General features: G+C 45.7%; 1 protein-coding gene across 10 annotated transcripts in view; it reads right to left on the bottom strand.

Moving 5' to 3' along the window:
• LOC112994478 (CBP80/20-dependent translation initiation factor) overlaps positions 1-27,699 on the bottom strand; it is a 201,430-nt gene that overhangs the window by 116,816 nt on the left and 56,915 nt on the right. For 8 of the 10 annotated variants that reach the window (XM_064500940.1, XM_064500942.1, XM_064500941.1 and 5 more), the window contains 4 exons: positions 16,689-16,811; positions 11,067-11,140; positions 10,005-10,109; positions 6,774-6,849 (listed from right to left, as the gene is read on the bottom strand). In XM_064500940.1, coding sequence (XP_064357010.1) covers positions 6,774-6,849; positions 10,005-10,109; positions 11,067-11,140; positions 16,689-16,811 — 378 coding nt within the window. The remainder of the gene's footprint in view (positions 1-6,773; positions 6,850-10,004; positions 10,110-11,066; positions 11,141-16,688; positions 16,812-27,699) is intronic. The other 2 variants (XM_026118852.2, XM_026118854.2) reach the window with 1 other exon arrangement.

The following is a 27,699-nucleotide window of genomic DNA, read 5'->3' as shown; positions in this document are numbered from 1 at the left end:
TGAGAGGGCTTTCCTATACCAATTGCTGGCTAAACAGGGTGAAGCGTGTTTGTTAGCTTGCAAGGGAGTGCTGATGAGTGGGAAGTTGCTTAGCAACCTCAGAGAGCCAGGAGACATCTGAAAAAATCCAGCTCTGAAAGAGAAGGGATCTGGGCTGGTTAAAGGACTGGCTTCCTGGAGAACATGGAGGAGGAAAGAACTGCCCAGAGGCATGGCTAAGGCATCCTGGAAATCTCATGCTGCAGTAAAAACAGGACTAAGTGGCAAGAGGGGACAGGAAGAGGATGGGTACTGTGCTGAAGGGATTCTGAAGCTGCTGTACGGACGAGGTAGATGAAACAACCCCACCAACGAACCATCTTGGAGCTCCACACAGACCAGAGACCATTGTGCCACCTCAGCCACGGTCCACTCTAGGAAGGTCAGGAATCTGCACTGTCCAGCAGCAATCCCTCACACTAGTGCTGGACATCAAACTCTTCATCTTGGGCAGTAAGTCATGGAGAGTGACAGCAGAGAGAATGCTTGTCCAGGATTCACTTTTCTCTCCTCAGACACCTGGGTCAGCTTTATTTCTGTTTAGATTTCTCAGTGTCTAAACATGGGTACATCTGAGCTAGTCCATCTGAGCTCCTTTTAGGACAGATGGGTGTAAACACAGATATCCTTAGTTAGGAAACATCTGACCTTTTTTAGATGCCTACATTAAGATGCAATGAATTGTTCCCAGAAGTGTCTATGTCTTTACTATGGCTGGAACCCAAAGTTACCAGCCCAAATACAGGCTCCTACCTTTACTCACATGAACTCTGCACTAAATTCTACGATTTGACTTGAAAGTACTTGCCAATGAGAACAGGATCCCAAGGAGACTAGCCATAAAAATTGATTATGTGTCTAAATTTAGGTGGGATCCCAGCACAGTCAGGAATCCTGATGCTTCTAAGCCTGCTTGGATGAAGTCTGGAGTATAATAGTGACTACAACATTCATAGCATCTTCTCTACATTGCTGCTGACATTCATTCAACTTCACCCTCCTTAGCAGCCCTAGAAATTACAGGAGATATGTGAGTGTAGGCAAGGTCATAGCTGTTTTTTTAAATACCATACTCCTGTTTTTATCAAAGTATTTACAACTTTATGTCAAATAAGCTGGGAGCTCTCAGGTCACCTCTGATGGACTGGACTCCAGATCACAATCGTTACCTTAAGCAGCAGTCACAGATTCACAGCTCTGGAGCTGGCCCCTTCATCCTGCATTTAAGGAGGGCAAAAGTGAAAGAAAACTTTCAAACCTTTCACAGGTTGTCCTTCTAGGATGGTTCATAGGTGCTAAAAGGAACACAATAAGCTACCGAGTCTCCCTTTTTCCTAAGAAGTTGCACCATTGCTTCTCATCCAACAAAGAAGCTGAATGACAACTAGATCCACTAACTGCACAGAATTGAAACGATCCATTTATTATAACCCCAAGTGCATCACAAAAATGGTCAATAATCAGTAAGGAAACAGAAAGAGATGAGCTACAATTCAGTTAAGATGCCAAACCAAATGACATCAAAGCTGTTTCCATGCTTATCACAGAGAAACAAGCAAAGCAAAACACCCATTTCAAGCGTGTCACTTATTTCCTACATCTAAAACACAAACCAATAAGAAGCTAGACAAGAAAGGTATGTCTGGACAGTCTGGGAGAGGGTAGAGAGGGTAGGCCCAGCCTGGAGACATGAGTCTGGCAAACTGAAAGCCAAAAGCTGCAAGACGCCTGTTCAGCAACCCTTTCAGCATATTTGCCCCAAAACATTTTGCTTATGTCTACGAGTACAGCACATCCCCGTGACACCCTGGCTAAGCTATCAGCTTCTCACCAGATCTCTTCGAAAAAAGTAGAGATGTGGAGGGAAGATTCAGACATTTTCCTTATAATTTGTAAGGAGAAAGGAAATACATTGCTAAAGATCAGTGGAAGCATATTATGATCCAGACAGGTTGGAAACCACCAGGAATGTCTGCTGACAATCTCAGCTAACGACACAAAAAGCCGGTCTGGTAGGCCTAGGGAGCTGGTACTCTGAGCTGCTCTCACATGTGGACATCAAAGTACATTTGCACGCAGCCAACTGTATCACTGCTATTCCGGCTTCTATTAACTGACAAATGGGATCGATCTGCAACAGAAACAGGACTGCTGGGCACCGGTCATGATTGCAGTGACCACTACTACATGATTACAGACTTCCCCAACCCAGCCCATGGGGACAGTGCCACTTCCCAGTTACTTCAACAGGGAAACCGCAGAACTTCTGCCTCTTGCTGCGTTATGTGGTTAGTGGGAGACACTATGCGAGTCTGGATCAGTTTGCCCGTTTAAGCACATGGGTAATACTGCATTCAGCAACACGAATAAAACTCACTGCTGTCTGCTCAAAGCAAACACTTGCCAGGCCATGGCCGTTCAGGAAGGGGAGCTAGGTGCTTTGAGACACTCGCATTTGGAAACTAAGGGAATTAGTAGAAGGGTGAGTGCCAGAATTGTCTTGATGAGACTCAGCCCCCTCACTGGTTCCTCTTACGCTAGGTAAACCACCCACCTTTGTGTCACAGCTCCCACGTGGAAACGGGAAACGATCCCAGCGAAGCTACAGCAGCCTCATGGGGAAGAGAAAGGAGATCTTGTAGGGCATGGCCCCTTGGGTTGTTTTCTCAGGTAGGTGTAGAGTGTGCCAAGGGTTCACAGTCTGCAGACTGTCCCCATCTAGGACCATGGCATTCAGCCGTGACAGTTCCAAGCCTGAAAGCCTTTCCAAGCATTTGCCAAAGGACGCAAAAGCAAAATGCACCACATAAGCTCTCCCCTATGGCTCCAAGTCATTCCTCCACGATACCAAGCCAGTTGCATGGTCTCCTCCATCAAACCAGCTGACCAGCAAGGTGAAAACGGAGAGGCTGATGAAAACTGAAATGTGCATCTCTACTGTGCCTCTCCAAAGCAGACAATCAGCCCTCCCTGGAGTACAATAAAAAGCAGATCATGAGCAGAGAATACTTATTTTCTAAAGATATTTTTTCCAAAGCCACTTTTTGGCAGCACTTAGGTGAATTAGTGCCCAAGTCCCGCTACAGACCCCTGCGAATAAGGAGAGAGGAAGAGGTTATGACTCATGAGCGGAGCCAAAATAATGATTTCACGCACTCTCAGCCACTGCAAAAGCAAAGTAAGAACCATTTGCTTAAGTTCATTGTGTGAAGGAGATCCTCCGAAAACAGTGCCCTTTGTTATCCTCAACCGACTGTTATTTACAGGAAAGCAGATGCCCACCGCACGCACAATCTGTTTTATAGCTGGTTTCCAGCAGTGTCAGTGTTATCCCAAGTATTGTGCTAGCACAAAGGAAGGCACAGGGCCACTCCCACCGTGTTGCAAACTCATTCGTTCCCTGATTGCAACTGCTGCGCTTCCCCAAAAAAGGTCTATTTACTACCAAAAACAACCACGCCAGTCAAGCCTTGAAAAGACGGGGCAGGAGGAAATTTAAACACGGAAATGGTCAATACCATCAAGGAGGAACTGGGAATGCCGCGATGCCGAGTATGGAAGCAGTGCCGGGTTCGTCTGACTCTACATGTCCACGAGATGGCAGAGCGTGCCGTGCCGCTCTGCAGTCTGCCAAGAGCATCTCTGAGGACGGATACACACACATCCTCTACTGTCAAAACAAAAGGCTGGAGACAAGCATTTTTCCCTCAGACAGCTATGAAGAGAAAGAGTTTGGGGGAGGTTATCTTCTTTTTTTTATTTTTACAGCTTTAAATATCATCATCAAATACCACCGGTTCTCCTTGCAACATTTTGTTAAAAACTATTGATAGATTCCAGTAGCAAAACTCAAATTTACATCTTAATGTCCAGACATCCAGAGCATTCTGCTTAACCCCTGGGAGAGGCCACTGGAAATACTAGCTGAGACATGGATACAGGCTTGGGTGTATCCCAGAAATAAGGTCCAGTGTATGCTGGCATCAAAGGAAACCAAATTTCTAAAGCAATCCGTAAGGGAGATTGGCTCTCTTAAACCTGGTGCTCTTGATTAACTCTACCATGGCTGAAGATGCACATTTAGCGGTGCAAAATGTTTGTATCACCGAATCATACTGGAGAATGAGCCGGGAGGCCAGTCTGGCTTGCTGTCCATGCATAGCTCCCTGTCAATTTAGCACATCCTAAGAGATGAAGAGGAAGTAATCAGAAAGCATTTGCTAGTAAGCAACCCGTACGGTTTTCGACACAGAGAAAATTTCATGCATCTCCGACCTGAAAAGCCTCTTTCGCAGGATATGACATAAAACTAACTGCAATGTGGGAAAGCTCCCTGGAAGCTGAAGGAAGGATGCATTTCCATACGCTCACCCTAATAGGTGCCCTCATGCCCTCGCGAGCGGTATTGCAAAGAGCCACGTAAAACAAGAAAGTGACAAACAGCAGCACAGCCACTGTCGGCGTCGCATGATTACATTCAAATCCAGTTAACAACGATAGGTCAGGATTAACCCAGCTGTCAGGAATTATTTCACTTGTCAACGCTGAACGAGATAAATCCTTAACAATAACTACGTGGCTCTTAGTTCCCACACGCACTACAACTGTACATGCCTAGGCAAGCCAGTCTCTGAAATAAGGTAGCATTTACTAACCAGCCCAGAAGTGCAAGCACAACACCAAACCAAACGTAAATTCCACCAGGTCTTCAAGGCAAGGCTTAGAGCCACCGCACTATCTATTAAGATCTGCAAATAACACTGTACAACTTTGAGAGGTAACTAGAACCACCTGACAGATACAGATTGTCTTTTTATAGTGGTATATAGCAGAATTAATTCATTGGAGTCGATGAACTTAATCTGGTGTCACAACAGCATGAGAGGATAACTAGAGCAGGAAGACCTGGCTTACTTAATAGTTGTCAGTTATGAAAGAAGTTAAACTCTGGAGAAGAAGAATGTCAACTCCTGGCACAGAATATGAGAGTTTCTTCTCTGAAAGAAACTTCTAATAGGTTCTTCTAATCATCTTTCTTTCTAATAGTTTCTTCTAATAATGAAAGATGCTGTGAGCAAAAGCTTGTTGCAGCCTGCCTTCTCGGCGAGGGAATTCAGAGTCCCTCTCCTGAGAGGGAATGGATCTGTACCCCACTGCCCTGAGCCACAATTCGCACTGTCCTTATTCCTTGCCTGCCTTTTGCCTCCTGTCCGTAAGAGGCGGTCTCCTGCGTAATTAAGGGAAAACGTCATCCTGAAGGGAAAACACCATCCTGAGATTCTGCACTTCTGCATTCAGCTCACCCCGTGTGACCTCAAGTATTAAGCACTTACCCCTGCTGTGCCTTAGCTCTCCCTCTGCAGACTGCATTCTTGTCTCCTACACTCCCGGGGCCAAGAGTCCTTACAAGGAGAGGGTCAGGCTTCGTCACCAAACAGCATTTTGAATAAACCTTGCAATATGCAGCACTGGGTACTGGGCACAGCCTATGACCCTGAAAATGCAGTCCCAGTATGTCTGGAAACTCCCTTCAATTCCATATGTAAAACATTTTCAATCATTCCCCAGGGAAAATAACGTTATTTTGCAGAATTACTGGGGTCTTTACTGACAGCTCACCCTGACGTTTTCTGCCTCTGACCTAAAGTCCAGACACGCTGAGCACATAAGGGACTAAGCAGAAAACAGCTGCATGCAGTACTTTTCCACTCTTTTCACTACTTTATGTATTTATTGCTAGTTCACTCAAAAGAAATAGTAACACGGATCATCACATGACTTGAAGGATGAGCAAGGCTTTTTCTCACATGATCTATGAGCAAGAGTCCCAGCGGGCTCTTGTTCAGTGCTGAATATTGAAACGCTGCCATGGTACATGGAAGGTCTCAGCCCTTCCCTCTGAAGGCAAAGAGGAGTCGTTCTTAGGACCTAAAGGCGACCTGAACAAGGAGCACACTGAGCACCTTCAGAAACATGCATAATCCAGGGTACTCAGCTCCTTTCAGGATCGGGGCACAGGAAAGAGAAAGGCTGTACAACACTGACCAACCGACCTATTCAACGGGACTATTTGAAGGCCTCATCCTACTGTTCCCTAACGTCTGAGTGTCAAAGGTCATTTAACCAGAGCTACCAAAACTGACTGAAGACGACAGTCATTGATGCCTTCTTGACAGCAAATTATTTTGGAGCTGGCAGGACGCTTGCTGCATTTCAGAATCTCCTTTCCTAAAATATGAACCCTGTGTGCATGTATGTATGTATATTTATATATGTGTGTGTAAGTATGAAAGCCATGTATAAATGCATTGTCCTAAATGTTTCACCTCACAACAAAGCCGACACTAACTGCCCTTGCCTAGGGGTCAGGTTTGAAGGAAGGCTCGCTGAGGCCACTAGCATGATTCCTTCTCATGAAGCCTAAAGGGCCATAGCTCGGGCTATCCACGGTGCTTAAGAAGTTAAGTCTCAGGGAAATCAATGGAGTAAGTCTTCTGGGATCTCAGCCAGACTTTCTTAGCTGGAAGTAGTGGTGGACTCCAAATTTTCATAGGACTTAGCCACCGAACGGCAGCAAAAGTCCCTGTTGCCCTCAGGCCACCGCTGCCAGCTTAGCCCACTCACCTGGCCCAGCAGCTTCCCAGCCTCCAGGTACTGTTTTGTAAGGAAAGGTAGCAAAGGGAGCTGTTAGGGTATGAGCAGTACCGCAGACCAGCAACATCTCCAACACCTACCTGCCACACAGGAAGGACTTTCTCTATGTCGTTCAAGTTGATGCTGTCACCATCCTCATATTTCCCTTTGCCAAGCCTGTGGCAGGAAGAGAACAAAAAAAAGCATGTGAAACCTGCAGAGGACCCTCATGAAAATAAAGAGGTGCTTTGAAACAAATACATCTCCCAAACGCTCCCAGGTGGGCACAAAGCCCTTCCTACCAAATGAACGCTGCTTCCAACCCCACCCACCAGCACCAACAGTTACCCAGTTGCCAGAGCATTAAAATGCTCTTACTATGACCTGGTAGCATCTCCTGGGAGAAAACCTAAGGCAGTCTTGAGCACTAACGTTAGGTGATTCAAAGGGAGTGAATTCCCAGACCAAGCAAAACAAAAGCCACCTCCCATCCGGATAAAAGAATGGGGAAGAAAAATGTAACCCTAAGTGTTTATTCTGAACTGCTTCCCATTTACTAGACTCCCCCAAAGCTCCTTTTCTCCTGCTGAGAAAGATGGCAGCAAGCAAGCAGAAATTTAAATCACAAACAGGCAAAAAGCAGTACACAACAATCAATACAAATATAAGCATAAATTTTGAAACACAAAAAATTGTTGAGAGAAACCAAGCATAACAGACTGAATACACGGCTGTCAGGAGAATTAGCAAGCTTTTATTAGGTCAAAAAATGAAAAAAAAAATTCTGAAGATATTATGGGCCTGCTACTAGTTGAATGCAGAGAACCTGTTAATGATTCAGAAGAAGGAAAAATCGTCAATTTATGTCGCCTTCTGCATTTGTAAAGAATCGGAGCAATCAATTTCTATCCCGCAAGAACGATAAAGTATTTTTCAGTCACTTAGTGACAAGATAATGTTATATATGATATACTAGACAGCAAATCAGAGACCAGCAGACCAAGGTAACCAGTGTCCAGGAGGCCAAGAACATCTGACCTTGGTGGAATCACAGTAAATGGGGAGGTCATGTATCTCTGGGCAGATTAAAAAGAAAATCCAGAAAAACACCATATTCTGAAGCATCAAACTTGGAAACTAGTAAGCTGAACGGAGGAATTTGTAGTTCAGCTAGTCAGACTGAAGTCCTTGTGAGACCGTGGAGAAGTGATGTGGGACTCAACCGAGAGTAATAGAGGGCTGGAATTTAATTAACACCCTAATCACTCAGCTGGAAACCAGGTGTGTCCATCATAGCTGAAATAGTGACTTCAATTTACAAAGGTTACTGCAAAGAAATAATTTACACTGACTGCTGCACAAATGATTAAGAAATATCTATACTACGCAACTTTAACGAACCGACTAGCTGACAAACGCCCCAAAGTAATCATCAACTGTCCTCTAATAGGCATGCTTCTATTGCAGTCTCATTTGGCTCATGTAGCAGGCCAACGCTATTCAGCATTTTTGTCGGTGGTCTAGCAATAGACACTTACAGTGTGGAAAACATACTGAACACTGCCTGCCACACCTATTAAATACCGAGGGACATGTCCCTGTACCTCCCCATGTTATACCCTCTTCCTTTATTTTGGTTTTAAAATTAACTCTCCCTGTTTTCTACTAAATTTTTCATTTCACAGCTAATGTGTTAAAAAATCCCACTCAAGTAAAAGGGAAAATGCCTAACTAGCAGCCTTTCCGGAGATTCAGTAAGCTCATTCAGCACGAATTCAGCGTGGAAAGCTGATAGATGTCCAACAGAGCAAACTTAAAAAGAAAAAAGAAAAATCTTCTCTCCGTCTCTTCCATTCTAATTGGGGTAACTTATAACTTGTATTAACCACATTGAGAGATGCACTGTTTGGGCTGATGGCATGTTTAACCTAGAAACTCAGAGTTACTCATGTTGTTCCAAGTATTCTGAAAACTGGTTTATTTACCTGCAGTAAATGTTTAGAGTGCAGAAGAGCCTTACACAGTTATGTGCTTTTGCTTCTTGCTACCTGGCACCAGAGTCTTCTGCACAGTTAAGAAAGCAGACACCGAACCGTGGGCTGGGGAAGGATCGCTACGAGGAATGAGCCCAGATAAGTGTATAGCAATCGCCCGCACTTCGGAAAAAGCAACTCACTAACAGATAAATTACTCTGAGAGAGGATTTCTATCACTACATATAATACAGTGGCACTGAAAAAAAAAAAATCACTTGTAATTTTCTCAACTCCCTATTTTATACCTGTCCTTATTTTTCCTTCCTCTACAGACAAAAATGACTCAGAAAAAACAGCAAAAATTTTCCTAGATAAAATGTAGTTGTGGAATAACTATATTCTTTCTTTAGCGATCTTTCTTTAGAGATCTTCTAGGAGTTGCATCAAGCATGAGTTGAAACCTTGTGTCATAACTTGGGATAACAGAACAGGTGAAACTATCCAGAAGAATAGCGCTGCCAGGGTGTTAAGCACTAGGGCTCAATGAAAAGAAGAGGGAAGAGAGACCTTCTGAGCCAAACTAAGATTGTCTCTCAACTTGCACAATCTGCAGAGAAACTGTGACCACTCTCTAAGCAACACGGGCGAAGCATTCAGTCTACATGGACACATGAACACCGAGGATGGTTCAGTGCACCTCAATTCCAGAATGAGACTGTGAAACCTGGGAAATCCAGAAAAGAACCACCAAGACACAAAACGAAATGCGAGTGTGCATATATAGCTTGAACAAGCACCAAACAAAGAGGAATGGCAATAATGTAAAAGCCCCCAGAGGTTTTAATAACCAGAGAAAGGAACTGTTTAATGTTTTCACAGTTTTAGGACTAGGAGATAGTGGGTGAAATTCTGGAAGGAACACTTTGATCTACACAGATCATTTGGATGCTGAAGTCTTGCTGGAGAGAAACAACAGAAGCCCCATCGCTTACAAAAGTTTTGTCTAAGATCAGCACTAAACCAGGATCTTTCCCCCAGTATTCAAAGATGCTTGAACCTATGAAATTTAGCTTGGACCCATCATGGCCTAAAACTGAACTCCACCAAGCAATTCAAGATACAGTGAACAGTTCCGCTCCTGACCAGAACTGGATGGTAGAGTTAAAAAACAGATACTTCCATTTCTGATTCAGGAGTTCCCAAATTCCACATGTGATCTAGCACCTCTTTTCCAAGTCCTCTGTATGAGCCATGCCACCAAGACAGCATGCTCACCATAAGGGCAATGTTACTGGAGAGAACAACCTCACTATTACTTCTGGGGCTGAGATCCCTCCATACACACCCAACACTCACCCTTCTCTGTCTATGTGAGGCAGCGGGTGTTTGGAGGTGTTTCGGAGCTTCCTGTGAAATTGGGTGAAGTCTAGTTTTTCAGGCTGCAAGTCCCACGTCGCACCACTAAGAGAAAAACAGAAAGACAAAGAAAGAAAGCACCCTACTAATTAAATACAGCTGGGCTGAGGAGCAGATGGTACATCTGAGCCTCCAGAGGAGGAAGGCTGCTGCTTTTGGAGACACTGCTCTCTGCTTCAGAGCACACGACACAGACCTCCAACCTTTACACTGCTGCGTTATGTTTCATTTCTTCAAATTTTTGGAGATGCTGAGCTCCTGTTGCCTGTTCTAAACTCATACTTTTAATGGAGATGTATGATGTAGTTATATATCTTGACAGCTACTCTTGCTCTTTAAATCGAGCGGCTTTTGCAACAGGTACTAGTCTGGTCCATGAAATGCTGAGGCTCTGCTCCCTTATGGGCTGCCTGCTGCAACATGTCCATCATCATGTGAGGCCCCAGAGCAAATCCCAGGGGAAACGTAACTCCTTCAGGCTCCCTGCAGACTCCCACCATGCTCGAAGCATGGTGCAAGAAGATGCACACGACTGGGTGGAAAGCATATTTCCCTGATTTGAGCTCTCATTGCTTCAGCGCGGCAGCACACATTTTTCCAGCGCTGAAACAGCAGCTGAAGAGCTCTTCTCAGCAGCTGCAAAGCAAAACGCATGAGCACACTGCCAATTAATGGAAGAAAAAAATCCCCCAAATCCAGGAGCTGTAGGTCAGGGCTGCTTCACTCTTGCCCATCCAGGCTCTCAGACAGCTACAATTATTCATATCAGTAACTTATTCAGACATCTGGACTGCACTCAGCAGCCTCTCCTAGCACATACGATGCTTGAAGCAGGTCAGCTGTGCTTAGTGCCAGGGGCTAAATGGCGAGGAGGAGGAAGAGCAGTGACGTGGGCCTGTGCCGCAAGTGCCACCCTGTGCGAGCACCTCCAGGACAACGTGCAGGCAAAGGCTAACAGAGGGCACAGCCCATCTCGTTTAAAAGATTTATTAAACGGCTTACCTGAAGGAGTCGAAGGTATTGGCTGCCCAGATATCTGTGCCCAGCATGTCAAGGGAGCCCTCTTTGTTGCCATTCTAAAAAGAAGGGAAAAAGCAGTTACTTGTAGGAAGGTGCAAAGCTCTTTCCAGCCACCAGCCCAGCTCCACTCCTGCACGCTAGCCAGGCTCGCCCCGCAGCGAGACAGGCGAGCGCTACAGCTTTGCGTGTGGGCCTCACCATCATCCCCATGGGGCTTCAGAGGCTCTTTGGGCTTTCTTGTTTTCACTGTGTGTTTGAGGAGGGAGGCAGCACAAACGTATGAGTTTTCTTTAGAACGGTCATAGCCCATGAGCTGAAAGGTCGGCTCGCCCGTGGCCACAGCAACATTAAGAGTGGTCGGGTGGCTGCATGCTGCGATGTGGCAGATAAGAACTAGTCTTAGGTGCATAACGATAGCAAGATGCTAGGCCACCCTCCCGGCAACCCAGAGTCCCCTCACGCACTAAAACAGGGTGTTTTGGAAGCAAGGAGCAACACACAGTTTCAGCCTTACGGACACACAGCTGTGGACAACATAGAGTAGACGACGTAGAGTTTCCATTCTGACTCAGGCACCATCCTTCCACCCCACCTTCCACAGCCAACGTTGGGGCACGAGGCCTACAAGACCCACAGCTGGGCAGGTTTGACATCCGGCCGTGAAGACACCCAACCTGAACAAACCACAGAGCTGGTTCTCACCTACGAGGGTACAGAAGACCAGTGACGCACGCAGCAGAGCTGCCCGAGGAACCTCTGAACCCCTCTAGAGCTTACCGTCATGCTAATTAGTTTTGCAAAGAGCCCCGGTAGCACGACTTCTTGTTGCTCAAACGAAATCTCACTGTGGGATATAGCAGTGTGTCAACTAATGCCACCACGGCTGTAGGCTTTAAGATTGTAAGAGTCATTGCTAGAAAGCTGCTACACAAAACATTGAAAGGATCGTGCTGAGCTTGCCAATACGTTTTTTTCTCTCTTGCCCAAAGGCATTAGCCTTTTATAGGAAGTGTTGAGATAACTGGAATTAATACTGTGTTGTATTGTCTCATGCTTTCTGCTTGGCCTGAGATTGGCGTGCAACCTGCATCCCACCTCCCCACTGAAACGCATCTTGCGAGGGCCTTTTCAGGAACACTTCTGCCTCAAAGACAAAAAAATCACCCTCTGTCCTGCAAAGCCGCTTCCACTGCATGCATCTTGCATGCTGTTGACAGCCTTAACTGTCAGACAGCAGCACCTCCAGCAGCATCCGACCAAAACGCGGAGGACGTGAGAGCCCTGGGCCTTACAAGCCGGCATGTGCCATTTCTGCAACATAAACTGCCAGAACCTCTTGCACTGCCAGCAGATAGGGAAATCTCAGTGTTTTAAGGAAAGGAGGTCAAGCTCAACTCCTTTTCACCCCAAGAAACACATGTAGGACTGAGGGGAGTGTTGGATTGGGTTCTGGGGTCTTCACAGAAGGGTGGTCTTGACCAGCTCTTGCTGCCTCTCTGGTTGAAGGTCCAAGGCTGCACTCAACAGTACAGTGTTAATTGCTCTGTCTTGCATGTGGATATTCTGGTACACACTAATGAGATGGCTCCTTCCCTGTAGAAACAACAACGGCACTACGGCATAATCAGACTGGGATTGTGAGAAGCCTCCAATAAACTGCATACACCTTGAATTAGCACAAATTTTGTGAGGCACCTGCTTCTTTCAAAATTAACTTTAGATGCTCTTCTTCGGGTTTGTCAACACCTTCCTCTGCTTCTCCTGCTTCACAGCCCCTTTACAACCAGCAGCCTACCCATACCACTCCACAAAAAACATCCTGCCACTTCCACCCTTTGCAAGCAGAAGAGGCAAAGAGGTTAAGCGTACTAGATTTTGCCAGGATCATTTAAGAAATCACACCTTACTCAGACCTATATGGGATGGACACATAAACGCACTAGGAATAAGGAATACCATGACCCTGTTCCAGCTGCCCATAGCTTGGCCTTGGACTCTTATATCCTGTACTACTTCTGCAGATTTTTTTAAACATTTCAGCTCAAATGGTCCCATCATGGAGAAACGAGTGTAGGAGAATGAGGCTTACGTATGCTGTAATTTCGGAGGGTCATTTCTCTGTGCGCTGACTGTGTAGAGCCTTCACCAGTCCAGGGCCACACAGCAAGATGCTCTGCAAAAGCAACTTTAGGCTGTTTTCAGCCATGGGCACTACCAAAAAAAGCAGGTCTATCTACTTGCACATGCAATGCCTTAGCAGTGTGGGCCCAAGGGGCTGCATTTTACTGTCATGAACTGCTATGTGACGGCTCATCTCTTTGAAGATCATCTAAGCGATTACAAGCATTAATCTACTGTACTATTGCCGCTGGCTGTCCTGAAAGCTGCTGTTTCTAATGTATAAGGTACATTTGCTGAGTTCAGATGTACATAAAATCATGATACGCTTCCATGCTGATAACAGTTATCAGCAAAGATTAGTATGAAACAGCGTTGCTTAAGTCCACATATAGCTTTCCTGAGAGACTACCAATTTTAAATATTAATAACCGAGACACTAAAAACTCATCAAAACGTGGCCATTTCTTAGTGAAGTCCCAGATCACAATTTGCACATGAATTGAGCAAGGTTTTTCCAAAGAGAAGGATGTGCCTCTCCAGTACATAATACAGATGGCCAGATTTCAAAGCTATTCCCAGGACAACAAACAATTTAGGCAACTGCTGTTCAAAACACAGTTGCATTGCTCCCTTTTTTGTATTTTTTTCTCCTACAAGGGGTCGATGGATTATGATTTTAACTGCCTGGGATCTGCAGCTCAACATATCTCTGCACAGAAACAAACTACCAGAGACATGTTAACCTCTCGTGATTAGTTACGGAAGCAGTTATTTATTTTAGGCAAACGTAAATAAAATTTCTCTCACCAAGGAGAGAAATTCCTTTTCTAAATACTTGGAGGCATTCACATGCAGTGTAATGAAAATACAGATGTGCTGGTCTTTGTAGTTATCACCCAAAGAAGAACTACCTCTTCCTGCAGACAGAAACACTTCTCTGCACAGGGCCTTCCTATGGACAGGGTGTATTTTAAGTACCTGTCAATGAGCTACCTACAGCAGGGTTTCCCAAGAGGAAAGTATTTGGACTGAGGGAGAAAATGCAGGACCATGTAACCAGTTACAATGAGGGTGAGACAAACCAGCAACACGTATTCAACCGCCATGATTTCGGATAATATCGGAATGGGTTCCTAATGAAACGGGTTGAGTCATAAAATTGTTGACCAAGTTCAGCTTGGTGCAGGGCTTCTGAGGAGCCCATTTGTAAGCCATCAAACAAATCATGCAGCAAGTAGCCTCCAACGCCCTGCTTTAAATATGTTCAAATCTGGCCTGAAAGCCTCGGGCACTGACACCTCCTAATCCGCAGCATAAGCAGGGGCGGTACAAGTGGTCCCTTGTAATTCCCCAGTGTTTCCTCTACCACAGCTCTACATCTGACCTTCATCACCCAACCACCCAGGTGAGCAGAAGCAATTCAGCCCCGGCAGCAGTGCAGCCGTGCTCTCCCTGCAGAGGCCAGCAAGTCGTGGAAACCGCAGCGATGTTCCCTGGAAGTGGTACCGAATAATCTCTACAAACCAGATGGAGACCACAGGAGCTCAAAAGATGGGTCTAAGCTTTTAACTGCTGTTGGTTACTCACACCTGACCTGGACTGCAACTCAACTGCTCTCCTAGACCATCCCTGTTACCTCTGGGAGACATTCAAAATACTAGTTTCACTCCGTAAAAAAGGCATCTGGGCCAAACGATAATGCAATCTGTCATTAAGTTGTGAGTCACTATGGTCATTTCAAGACAAATGTTTTCTCAGTCTTAAATGACCGGTCTCCATAAGATGCTTCTGTCTCAGTTCAAAGGGCATGGAGCACACTTGCTGCAACGGGAGCTGAAGAGAAAGCGGGGCAGCACCGGCTCTTCAGAGCAGCAGCTCTACACCAGGTACAGGGTACTAACTAGAAAGCTCTCAGTATGGTACTGACACTTAGTAATAATACTTGCAAAAAAAGCCAATTCTCAAGTCCGGGGTGGGGGGGGGGAAGCAGCATATATTTAAGAAAAGAAGTTGCTTCTTCTCAGTTCCCCCAGGTCTGTAATTATAATAGTAATCAGTTTTAACTTGAAGTTCCCAATGATCCAACCCACAGACTTAGATAATAATTTTCACTGAAAAGGGGTTAGGACTGTTGAAAATTAATTCAGCCACTAGGAATGGTGACTGAGAGACACATTGATGAGAATGTCCTAAACGCTCAGAAAGATCAGAGATTCAGTAAAACAGATCCTACACACAATATGCTTTAATTGCATTTTCATAACCTCAGTCCTCCAGATCCTGTGAGCACACATCCAGGTGAATAAAATCTACATTTACCATTGCTCAACCACTGTGATTGCACAAACAAACATAGGGGTAGACGACCACGGCACCAGCGCGTGGACTCTGTACTTATGCGTGCAGCTTCAGCAAATTCCCCACATCAAGTAGGCATTTACATGCACGCAGCAGCTTTGCAAAACCCCAGGTCAATGTAACACCAGTTTCTCTTACCGCTCCTCATTACTATTCCCCAGCAAATCACTGCAAATGCAAGATCATGCTCTTCATTGCATGACTGCTGCAGCATGTCTAATCACTGAGCTTAGCATTAATATAACATAACACCAAGGGGTCAGCTGAGTCTTAGCACTGCCCACGGTGTAAATGCAGGGATTACGCTGTGGGATGTGTTACTTTTTCAGCGCGTGTAAATTCTACGTTTGCCAAGACTCCCTCACCTAACCTCCTTCGCAACGGCCGATGACCCCTGGCTGCACTTCAACGGAAAATAGAAAAGAGCACGCACAGGCAGAGCTGCCTAAAAAGGCTCTGATTTAAGGGGTTCTTTTGGGTTGAAAAATGCCAACTCATCAAAATGGAAAGTTTCCATGAGAAAAATTCAGCAGTTTTGGCAGGGGACACGGAAAAGGCCCCCGGTCTGAGTTCAAGCAGGGAACTGACCTCAAAACAGATCAAAAGCCAATTCTCAAATTCCCTTTTTCAGGGCAGGAAAGCAATTCCCCGCCCAGTCTCACCAACAGCTCCCATGGAAAGCAGCTGGCTTCAAGGGCATAATTCAACACTGTGTCTGTGGTGTCCACTTATCTTCACTAGTCCCATATATCAGCTTCTAATTATTATTTTTCAGCAAGTCTTCATTAAAGACATCTCTTAATTCCCCCAAATTAAAGTACTCCGAGATTTCAAGAAAAAAAATACGAATTTCCTCTGCACTAAGCTAATTAGCTAGGGACTTCTGTCCCAATATTAAAGCATGTGATACACCTGAGCAGACTTGCGCATCCAAGTCACGGGTGATGCGCGAATTCAGCAGCCCCCTTAGGCCCAGCTCGTGGTTCACACGCACTCACGCCCTACACGTAGACACAGTCGCACACAAGTCACGTTCTTAAGAGGACGCCTCCGATGAACAGCAAGCAAAGGACACGACTCCAGCACTCTTCCGCCAGCTCGCCCCGCCGTCACTACCAGATATACCTTGGTCGAGCGACTGAACTGGCTGCTTCTCCCGCGGCTGCCAGACCTGGAGCCAGACCCACGCCTGGAGCCCGAGCTAGGCCGGGATCCTGAACTGCCACTGCTGCTGCGATCCCACTCTTCCTGGAAACGACAAACAGCTGGCTTTAGTCGTGTGCGCGCGCGGCCCCGGCCCCACACCAGCCCCGTGGGCCAGGAGAGCTGTGGCTCCCGGACAAGTGCCGGCGGAGCCTCCTGGCCCAAAGGGGACCGTTGAGTCCTTCAACATCTCGAGGTCAAATTTTCTCACATTTACCGACTGCCAAGGGATGACATTGTGGGAGGCTTAAGGGAAGACAAGATTTGGCTCTCGTGCTTTGGTTTACCAGTCTATATAAGGGGGAAATAATACTTACCTCCTTTACGTTCACAAGGATTAATTATGCACATTCAGCAACCCCACATCTTCAAAAACTGCCTATATCCCTAATCCCCCCCAAAACCTAAATCAACTCCTCAGTCAGTTTTTCCCTCTGTGCTCAGACCACAGCTGGACTCCAGCTGTTCATACACCTGGATATATTGGGACTTCACCAGCCAAAAGCATCAAACGAGTAACTATTTTAGCCTATCAAAGAGTCGTCCCTCACGTTCTGCCTTTCTTCTCGTAACACGTGTTACCCTGTCAGAGCACCGGCAGGTTTCTTGTTCAGTCAGGCGCCCGCAGGGCGAGAGGAGTCATCAGGAAACCAGAATCACGGATTCCACCAGACGTATTTATCCAAACCGCCCACGCGGCGGCCGGGGAGGGAGGTGGGTTTTGCCAGGGTCAGCGCTTCAAAAGCTTTGCTCAGAGGCTCGGGATAGAGCTTTGAAGTGACCTGAGACGATTTCAGAAAGCAGAAATCGCAAAGCACAGAATATTCAACTCTTTCACGTATTCTGGAAACTCGGAAAATGAAAAGGCGAGTATGTAGTTAAGGACTGGTGTAAGAGCTGACCATAATTACATGTTTGCAAAGCTTGAGTTTCGCAGCTTATCCTAACCCGACTTTCCCAGCTCATGCCCAGAGATTGCATCAATTTTTATTTACTTAATTAAGCGGCACTTTGCGTAAGTGAGACCACATTAGTGCATCTTCCCTGTGGTCTGCACAGCAAGTGCAGTGCAGTAAAGACATGCACCAGCTGACTCTATCTAAGCTATCGAAGGCCACGTTATGCAGTGGTCCAGCCACGGAAGCGTGCACCATAGTGCACATGAAACACGAGTATTTACCCAGCACCAGGGACTGGAGGCAAAATACATCAGTACTGAGTTCTCCGTGCTCAAAACTAGCAAGCCTCAAGCAAGCTCATATATGTTGTGATTGCCATAGCCCCAAATCAGCACTGACTCTGAAGGAGGAGGAGGTTAAGTGGTCTTTACAGTTGTGCATAGGTGAAATATGAGGGGTTGTGGCTATTCCCAAGAGATATTACAGCAATGGCTCTTCTTCCCCCTTGCCACAGTGCAATCTAAGTCTCCCAACGGCCGAAAAATAGCAAGCGACACAAAGTTAAGGGAATTGTTAAACTGGCATGGAGGAAAATAATGGATTGGTGCCAGCTGGGAGACACAGGGAGGTGGCATCTTGGGACACGCTGGGGAACAGCATGTCTTGCAGGCATCCATCCGGAGAAGTGAAAACAATTTCATTTGATGTGGGAAAGACACGAGCACAGACTGAAAAGGAGAGAAAAGACTCTTCACCACTTAGCTGTTCGAAATATCAGTGATGAATTTACTGTATCCTACATGCCAAGGCTGCAGAAAAGAGTATCCTGTCCATCTATGTCAGCAATGGGTAGGTGCAATACATGGGCTACAGAGCTGATCTGGGAGCTTTTCAAACCACCTCTAAAAAGACAGAATCAAATGCACCCAGAGTTGTACTTCTGACACTTCTGAGAAAACATTTGGGGATGTATTTGGAAAGCCAAGAACTACACAGAGGATTTCTTGGAGTATTTAGAGAGAAAAAAACCCCCACTCATTTTAAAACATGTTTCTGCTCCAAATGCTCCTTACATTTTCAAACAGGAAACCCCATCATCGCCATTTAAATGTTGGTCGATTTGCAGAGCGAGACAAAAAACAATAAATCAAGGACACAATACCCCTCAGGAGGCACCACAAAGACAGACTGGTTAAGTCAAATGCTGAATTTGAGACTCACACCTTGAGTTTCTTCTCCATGCTCCTCAGGTACCACAGAATCACAGAAGGGTTGAGGTGGGAAGGGACCTCTGGAGATCATCTACTCCAACCCCCCTGCTCAAGCAGGGTCACCTAGAGCACGTTGCCGAGCCTCACACATACAGCAGCTCCCGACGGTTTCAGAGTTGGTTATATTTATAAGCACAACTTTTGCTCACGGTGGCCTGCAGACCGCCGTAGGGATTCAGGGAGATGATGCAGGAGACTCCTGCCAGGCTAAATCCCTTCACCCTGAATCACACTGCCTGGGCTGCAACTTAGCACGTACCTGTGCAAATGCCAGAGACGTGGCTGGCCAAAATCACATCGTGAGAAAGGGGGGGATTAGGTCCACCATACGGCAACCCTTGAACTCACTGAGACAAGACAGTGCAAATGTCGTGATCCAGTGAGATAAAAAATCACCAATACTACTTTTACTAAATCTGTTTGTCTTCTGGCTCTAATTCATGGCCCGTGGGCCTTTTCATTCTTTTATTCCTTTTCTTTGGTGTTTTCTATCCTTTTCACTCTCTCCTAATATTTATGTTTTTAAAAATTCCTTCAAAATAGTAATTAAATTAAAAAAAACAAAACACAAAAAACCAACTTCCACCAGCATCACTACTACCACCAAAAAAACCTCAAAGAAGCCCTACACCAGTCTGGGCTTAACATTAATCACAGGTTCCCCGGCTCTCACACCTCCAGCCAACGGCAAGATTACCTACAAGCCTCCCACGATATTTTTGTTAAATTAAGCCAGCAAAGTGAAGAAACAGATCTGATTCATCTGCAGCTCTGAAAGTAGCTAAAAAAAATGGTTGTAATAGCAAGAAGTTCTCTGTTCCTTGTCCTTGCCTCACACCAGCCCATTCCCCCCATATCCCAGTCCCACCGCTCTCTGTTGAGGTGCTCCACAAAAGACCAAGACTCTTCCAGTCTCTTCCAATACCCAAAACAACCCTGAACTCTTGTTCCCATCTCTTACCTGGGCTCCAGCTACCTTTCTAAATCTACCCTCTCTACCAGGAGGGCACCTCTAAGCCACACACTGGGCCTCGGAGGGGAACGTGGCCCCTCGAGAGAGCGATATAAAACGTCTGCTTTCATCCATGCAAATCCTTTCGGCCAGCTCTGCAACCCCTTGGGAATCGCGAGGCTTGTGCACATTAATGCTTCCAACCGCCCTCCTTTAGAAACTAGTTGTCAAATCTAACATTTGCATTTTAATTAACAATAATAACATGTTCCACTTACATCACAATTTTCATCTTCACAGCTCTTTGCAGCGTGAACTAATTAAGCCTCTTTCCTTTCCCAGCCCAAGAGTTAATTCTTTCTGCTGCTTCAGCACCGGTTTGAAAATCCCATTCATAGAAAAAGCGGATGATTTCCCCAGATGTTCAGAAATGGAAACACAGTGACCGCCTACGTGGTTGCCCTGACTGAAGGTAAGCACAACGTCTGCTGTGCTGGGAAAAGTGTAGGCCAAGCAGAGCACTGCCACCAGCCTCAAGCAGCCTGGAGACAACGCTGAACTCCTAGTCACACTCAACTGCATGCAAAAATCCCTGCATTTAATATCCAGCTTGAGATAGGCCAGAGAAAAAGGAAAGAGAAAGGAACGCTAGAGACTCCTCAGGACACAAGAGCCCCCAGCATTAACGACTGACCCATCGTAGCACTTGCAAGGGGCTTCCCAAAACAAGCTACGGGGAGCCCTCCAAAGGATTCTGGCTGTCCTGCCCGCAGAGCAACGACACAAACCTTCATGCTCCCTTGGATGCCCAGAAATGGCTTCCAAGCCTTGAGCCTTAATCCCGTTAAAACTGGAGAAGGTAGCTATCAGGCAAAGAGTCCTTTCTTAGGTCTCTCCACAGCAGAAATTTTCATGCACCCACTTCCCGCTAAGGCTTCCAGTTATGCAAAATTTTGACACCAGACTCCAAGTATTTCTTTCAAAACCCCCCTGCTCTTCTAGATCTATCCAAGAACAGCTGTTCTTCCAATTTTTCCCCACAGATAATAAACAATTGAGAGGACATCTTTTAAGAAAAAGAAGTAAGATTTACCCAAAACATTTTACTAGCGACAAGCTCCCAGCTTCTTTATTCTCAATACATTACATAAAGCAATAAAAAAAACCCTATAGAAAACCCACCCACTATAAAAATTTCATGCAGAAGAACCAGCCACATACAAAAGGACAAGCAGTTAAGCAGAGTGCTGAAAAAAACAATTCAGTTTTTTAAGGATTTACGTCTCAAGGTTGAGGGCTTCTTGATGCTCTGACGTCTAATACAAGTGCACTCACGGCATCTCTCCCATACAGGCACGTCTGGATGTGAGGCAAACTCAGCATAAGGCACGAAGATATTTTTCCTATTTACCTCCTTCCTCCCTCCACCTTTTCTCAGAAAAATACTAATGCATTCTGCCAGCTTTTACAAAAAAACTGTGAGGATTTTGTAAACCAGAGCTCCTTTTCAGCACCCAGCCTGGAGCCCATCCCACCACCTCCCACAGCATGGGGTGTAGACAGAGGTCTTCGAGGAAGGGAAGGAACTCACATTTCTGTGTCTCTGGATGAACTATAAAAATATCTTTTCCTACACCAATTAGTTCAAATGGGAAAAGGAGGCAAGCTCTTGACAAACAAAATCTGCAGGAGACCCCACATGCCTGAAATCATGCTCACTTTCCCCAAATATATTATTGGCTAACTAAAGATACAGCCTTTAGCTATCAACTGTCTCATGCCCACGTCCGTAGATGCACACAATTACGGCTATGCTTCCTCTGCTGCAAAGAAAACCTCCTCTTAGCCCTCTTCGTTTTGGTTCAGCCTCTACTACAACTGGTTTTAGAGCTACCTTATTCCACCGGTCCCCTCATCCAGCCACCAGCTCCTGAAACCAATCCAGAAACTACAGCTACAATAGATGTGCAGCTGCCTGCAACTCGGCGCAGTAAACCGTGTACAACTACATTAGTCCAGTGTTTTGTGGTCTACTCAGCCTGCACCTGATCACCAGGTTAAAGATGTTCATTTTGACCTGCAAAGCCCTAACTGCTTTGTTTACTGTCTGTCTGAACAACTCCTCTCATAAAATAATACAACGGTGTTACTGCTCAGACTGCCCCAAGAAACACCGAGTTTGCATGGGGGGGATCAAAAGCCAGGACATTTCTAATGAGAACTCTATAGTTTGGAAATTTGTGGTTTTCAGGCATCATATTCATGAACACTTACTGCAAAATTCATTTTATTCTTGCTCTTCCCGGCCAACAGGCAGGCGAATAAGGCAACAGCTTATTCTGGAGGTGGGAAAGGCCGTGCTACAGATCGTCTTCTGGTGCTGGTTTGACATAGCTACACTGTTGTTGGTGTTAGCTTTTGCATCACAGCTGCTGCTAGATATCTTATACAGGCCAAATTGTGCCCTTGAGACACCCAGCACGGATGGCACTAACCCTGTCGTTATTTACAAATGTTAACGCCCCAGTTTTTGGGGGGTGGGTGGGATTTTATTCTGCAGTGGGTTTTTCTTTGAAGGAAGACCCAATACTTTCATTATATGGTTAAAACAACTTAGGTGGGCCCAACAGCCTAGTTGGTACACTACCTACCTACAAATCAAGATAACTAATACGGTTCTGGACTGTTCTTGGCGCAGGTTAAGACAGTGTGCACCTGAAACCACAACCTGCAGGAAAACCAGGCTTGCGACGGTGCAGACTCTCCAACAGGGAGGCTGACGGGTGACTGCAGGGAGGTCACTCGTGCTGGGACAGAAAGGGAATAAAGCTGGACAAGCACCTACTTCAGTTCGTTTGGCATATCTCTAAAACATGATGAGAAGCCACATGGCTGGACTTAGTCCCAACTCATTTCACTCCCTGCCTTTAAAGCACCTAAGCAGGACAAGGAGGAGCAGCTTTAAAGCTACATACATCTCACAGAACCCCCCCCCCGAAAGCTTCCATGCCTGAAGCAGTCTGAGACAACAACATTTCTTCAAAAGATAAGTAAATAATTCGATGTTCAGAAAGGGCAGAAGGCTGAGTGCCTTGAGAGCAAAGTCCCCCATAGCATCTACCACCAGCCAAGGGCAGCATGGTGCAGACAGACACAATTAAAAGCCACGAGTTACTTCCACACTCATTCCAGCCCCTTCCAAAATCGACTCCTTTCTTTGCAAGCTGCTGCCAAACCTACTTCCAGCCCACACTAGTACATTGACAGCCTGAAATGAGCACAGAGCAAGGCTTTGGAGCAGGAGTAACACATTGCTGGATGGAGACACTGAGCCTGTGATCCACCAGTCATCTTCTACACTACTATCCTCCCTACTCACTATTCTCTGTGTATCACTTACACAACACCACGGCAGGCACAGATGTGCCTGTTTTGGACAGCACAGATCACCCTTAAAGCAATCGTGGATGAAGAGTAGAACGAATCTCAGTAACTGCAAGTGTACCAGGAAAAATGTCATAAGAACATAAGAAAAGCCAAGCTAGGACAGACCAAAGGTCCATCTAGCCTATTTCTACCAGCAGTCAGTAGCAGATGTGTAGGGAAAGAGCATAAGACCAATGAAGATCATGGTGACCTTTCCACAGTACACTCTTTTGATATATTCGTGCCCCAGATGAACATTCATGTGCAGAAAACTAGACACTGTGACGGATCCTAGGGCTTCTGACTGACCAGTCAGCAGAAATCTAAGGACATTTTCTAGAAAAGTAAAGCTGCCATGGGCCACAGTTATTCATGAGGGCAGTTCTACCCTCAGAGTGCAAATTCTACCACAGCTTCAAGCAGAAAAGCTAGCGTTTTCTCCATCTCCCCATGTGTGTACATGCTGCTGCTGCAGGTATGTTCTTTCCCTTCTGCAAAGTGGGGTATCTCAAATGAGGGGGAAGATGATTTCCCATATGCAGGTTCTCATTCTGCTGGGAAGGAGATGTGTGAATACTAATAACCACAGCCAGGGAAATTTCTGAGGATGACACAGATTTGCCAAAATCAGATGCTAGTGCACCACTCCAGACCTCTGCAGCCCTGATTCTAAGCTGCTGTCTGGAGAACATGCAGGAAAACATTTCTTGCCTTCTGTGTTTAAGACTCTTCTTTCTTATTTGGCTTCTGTAAAGGTAGTTATGAAGAGTATAAACCAATCACCAAACAATACAGGGTTGTTCCTTCTTAATGGGTTGTGCTCCTTAACGAGGTGTATCCCAAACAGGAGTGCCTGAAAAAATTAAATCTTAGCTAAATAATTTGATTTCTTTCTCCACAGTCCTCTCAGACCATAATTTAACAGGGCAACATACACTACATAGAGGTTAGACACAGACAGAAAACCAGTAAGCAGCAACTCTGGTTTTCAGAGCTGCTGTTTGATTGTGGGCAAGTCACCTCACTTTACAAAGATCCACTTTCTTCCACTGTAAGGCAGGGCTAGACCAACCTATGTTCACCATCAGAGCCTCAAAGTATCTCCTCGTCTTTTATTTTCTCTTTTCCTTTCAGATAGGAAAAGGAGGCAACTGCACCGTCTGTTAGCACCTGCTTGTTCCAACAACTCCTAAACTTGGTGGCCAGTCTTGACCAAATCTGGTGGAAAACTGGAAGTCTCAGAGGCCGAATCTATACTAGAAAAATCACACTTGGTGGCATTACTCTGCCCGCTGATGTTAGTGGATTTAAGCCGGTAAGCAGAAGACTTCGCTGTGGACTTGAGTTTATGCTATGGCACTGTTGGTAACGGGAGTCTCAGCCTGACTTTAGCTGCTCAGGGTAGCACTACATGAGACAGAGATCCTGTCTGCCTCTGTAGCATCCGTTACAGAAAATTTCCACGCATTTGACCCAAGGCAGTCAACCGGCACTGATGTCTGTGATGAAAATCTCTGTGCTGTATGATCAAATAGAGGTTGCGAGAGAAAGCTATCATTTGTCATCTCTCTCACTTATCATGTTAGAACCTACAATACTAGGAAAATAATGTTATTAAGTATTACTATATTACAGTATTTAATTATACTGTCTATAACATATAATATTACAGCCCTGTAAAGCACAGAAGAGTACTGTAGAGCACTGCAAAGGACAGGACTGTGTTACGTGGAGGAAGACATCCGAAGCACGGCTGCTTGCTCTGTGGTAGCTGCCCAGATTTTACTGCCGAGACATTTCATTGTGGGACAGACAAAATCTGAACAGCAATCTGTACCACCTGTCTTCCCTCCCCAGAACCCACCAACTTTCTTCTGTGACGTGAGAAACATGAACTGATCCTGACTTGGCTTTTTTGTGCTTTCTGTAGAGTTAAGTCTCCCTGCACATTGCAACCTGCTGCTCCCCAACAGAGACAGCCTTCGCCCATCACCCCATCCTGAAGCTGCTTCAGGACAACCTGGACAATGGTCATACTAATACCACCGCTTTGGCAATGTAACACACGTAAGTGAGGGGACCTGAACGTTATAACTGGATCTGCTCTTATTGCACCCCACCCGAAGAAGACTCCCTCAGACTATGTCTCACAGATGCAGGCAGGCCAGATGTTCTCCGCCTACAGTCTGAGCTCACACAGTGGGAAACACCTCCCGTGAGGAAGCGTTTTGACACATTAGCACAGCACTGTATTTCCTTGAGTGATGGAGACATTGGGGATAAGATTTTATGCAAGATTAATTTTGATTTTGTGGAGATGTGGGAACTTCTCATGCTTACATTATCAGGCAGGCTTGGGTGTATTTTCAGATATCCTTTAGGCAGGACGTGCCACGCAGTCACAACAGCACACAATCCCTGCAAAGCACTCGAGGGCTCTGTCCATGCTACCGAACAGCACAGGCAGTTTTCCCAAGCACCAAAAATTCAGCATCTTACACTGTTATCTCTTTAGGACTGTCCCTGGGATGTTTTTGGCCCAGGCCAGCAAGTCCTGGTCAATGCTCAGCCACAGTGGAGAACGAGCAGAGGTGAGGCACTGCTCTCAAAAGGCAGTTTGCATGTGCTCACCCTATTCTGGATGCTAGGAGCATTTAATAACATACGTGAGTGCTGTCCTGTGTCAGTTATCAAGGAAGAGTCCTAAACACATTTAACTTATCAGCACAGATGTAGCCTAAGTGTGTGGGACAGCCGCTGTAGAGGCAAACCAGTTTAGGACCTAAGACGTGCATTACAGGATGTCCTCTGCTGAGCTGGAAGGCAGGCCGGACCTTCTTTAACACCGAGTTCATGATTTGCTTCCAATTTCATTTTATTTTATAAGTCTGTGTGCCACAAAAATAGGATCATCATTCTTCTGCATCTCCAGTTCCCCCTCATTTCCCAGAAGCTATTTTTGGATTAGGGACAAATTGAAAAGTAAAATACTTATTTGACCTTCTGTTTCCAGCATCAGATATTCTGGTCCAAGAGGACAGGGCTTTCTTTAACAACATACACCATTTTCTTCTCATCCCAAGAGAAAAAGTTTTAAAATAACCAACTTTGGCAATCCCAAACCATCAAACTACTCAAGTCAGGCGCTTCTCCTCACTCTTCCTCACCCCTAATTATTATAAATCATGAGACTTTGCTCTCTTACTATGGTCTGTACATTTGAACTCTTGAGATCAACACAGTCTGCTCCTGCAAACAAGGGAGAGGGAATATAACACATTACAAATAAAGACTGAAAAGCACCCTCTAAAAACTCTCTAAAATACATTTTCTGTGATGTGCAGACTGTAGATCAGAGTGGTCTAATTAGTAACCTGAGGCTATCTCCAGCTAGCCCAGGCAAGAACAAGAACAGCTATCTGAGCAGGGAAAACGGCCCAAATTGTGGAAAGCTGCTGTCTCTGCCTGCCATAGACATGCTGCTGTTTCTACTGCCTTCATGGGAAGGCAAACCAAGCCACCTCTTCCACCATGAGCCCCTCCAGAAGAACGGCAGAGGGGTGCCACCAGAGGTCATGAGGGACCTGGATAATCCAGCTGGTGCTCGTGATGTGGTCCACGTAACCCATTCGCTCCTTCACAGCTCACTAGGAAGACAACGTGACCATCTGGAGAACCTCCTGCGGTCCCCAATCATGCAACAAGTCCTTGCTGCACAAGGTGAGACAAAGGTTCACCCATAAGCAGCAAAATAAATCACAGTCCCATTCATTCCCAAAAATGCAGGCTTTCACTTGGTGATGATGGGTGACATCTGGCCAGGAAGGAGCAGTTTCTACCCTCCCTCTCCCTGCACCTAGAGAAAAGGGACAAACCCACAGAGTTGCTCTGCTTTTTGTTAATGCCCTTTCCATACAAAGGCCCTTGGATGAAGCTGCTGCCAGCCCTTTTGTGGATAAAGGGCTCTGCTGGATCTCTACAGACACACCATACCAGAAGCCTTTTACTTAATGAATTGCTCTCAAAAACATATCAAAGAGTTTCCTATTTGCAACAGCCTCACAAGGGGAATGCAAATACAGTATTATATAAATTTTTCCCACTTTCCCACCGGGTCTTTTTAGAAAAGAAATCCAAACATAAGAAGATTAAAAATGATGCCGTTATCTAAACTTTCCTCATTTATATTGGCATTATGGTGCACTCACTGTATCTTACACACATCGACGGGAGTGGTTTTCACCCCAGAGGCTCACATGGCACTAATAGACTTTCTAAGGGGAGCGCTCAGCCCACCACTCGAACGCAGGGAGGCTTAGCAGAGCACAGCGATGTTATGCAGCAAACGACATTACTGCTCACGCTGAGAAACAGGGAGACTTTTA

This window comes from Dromaius novaehollandiae, chromosome W (assembly GCF_036370855.1).
Source record: "Dromaius novaehollandiae isolate bDroNov1 chromosome W, bDroNov1.hap1, whole genome shotgun sequence".
Lineage (NCBI taxonomy): Eukaryota > Metazoa > Chordata > Aves > Casuariiformes > Dromaiidae > Dromaius > Dromaius novaehollandiae.
The sequence above is the reverse complement of the archived record's forward strand: the minus strand, read 5'-3'. Positions and strand labels throughout refer to the sequence as shown.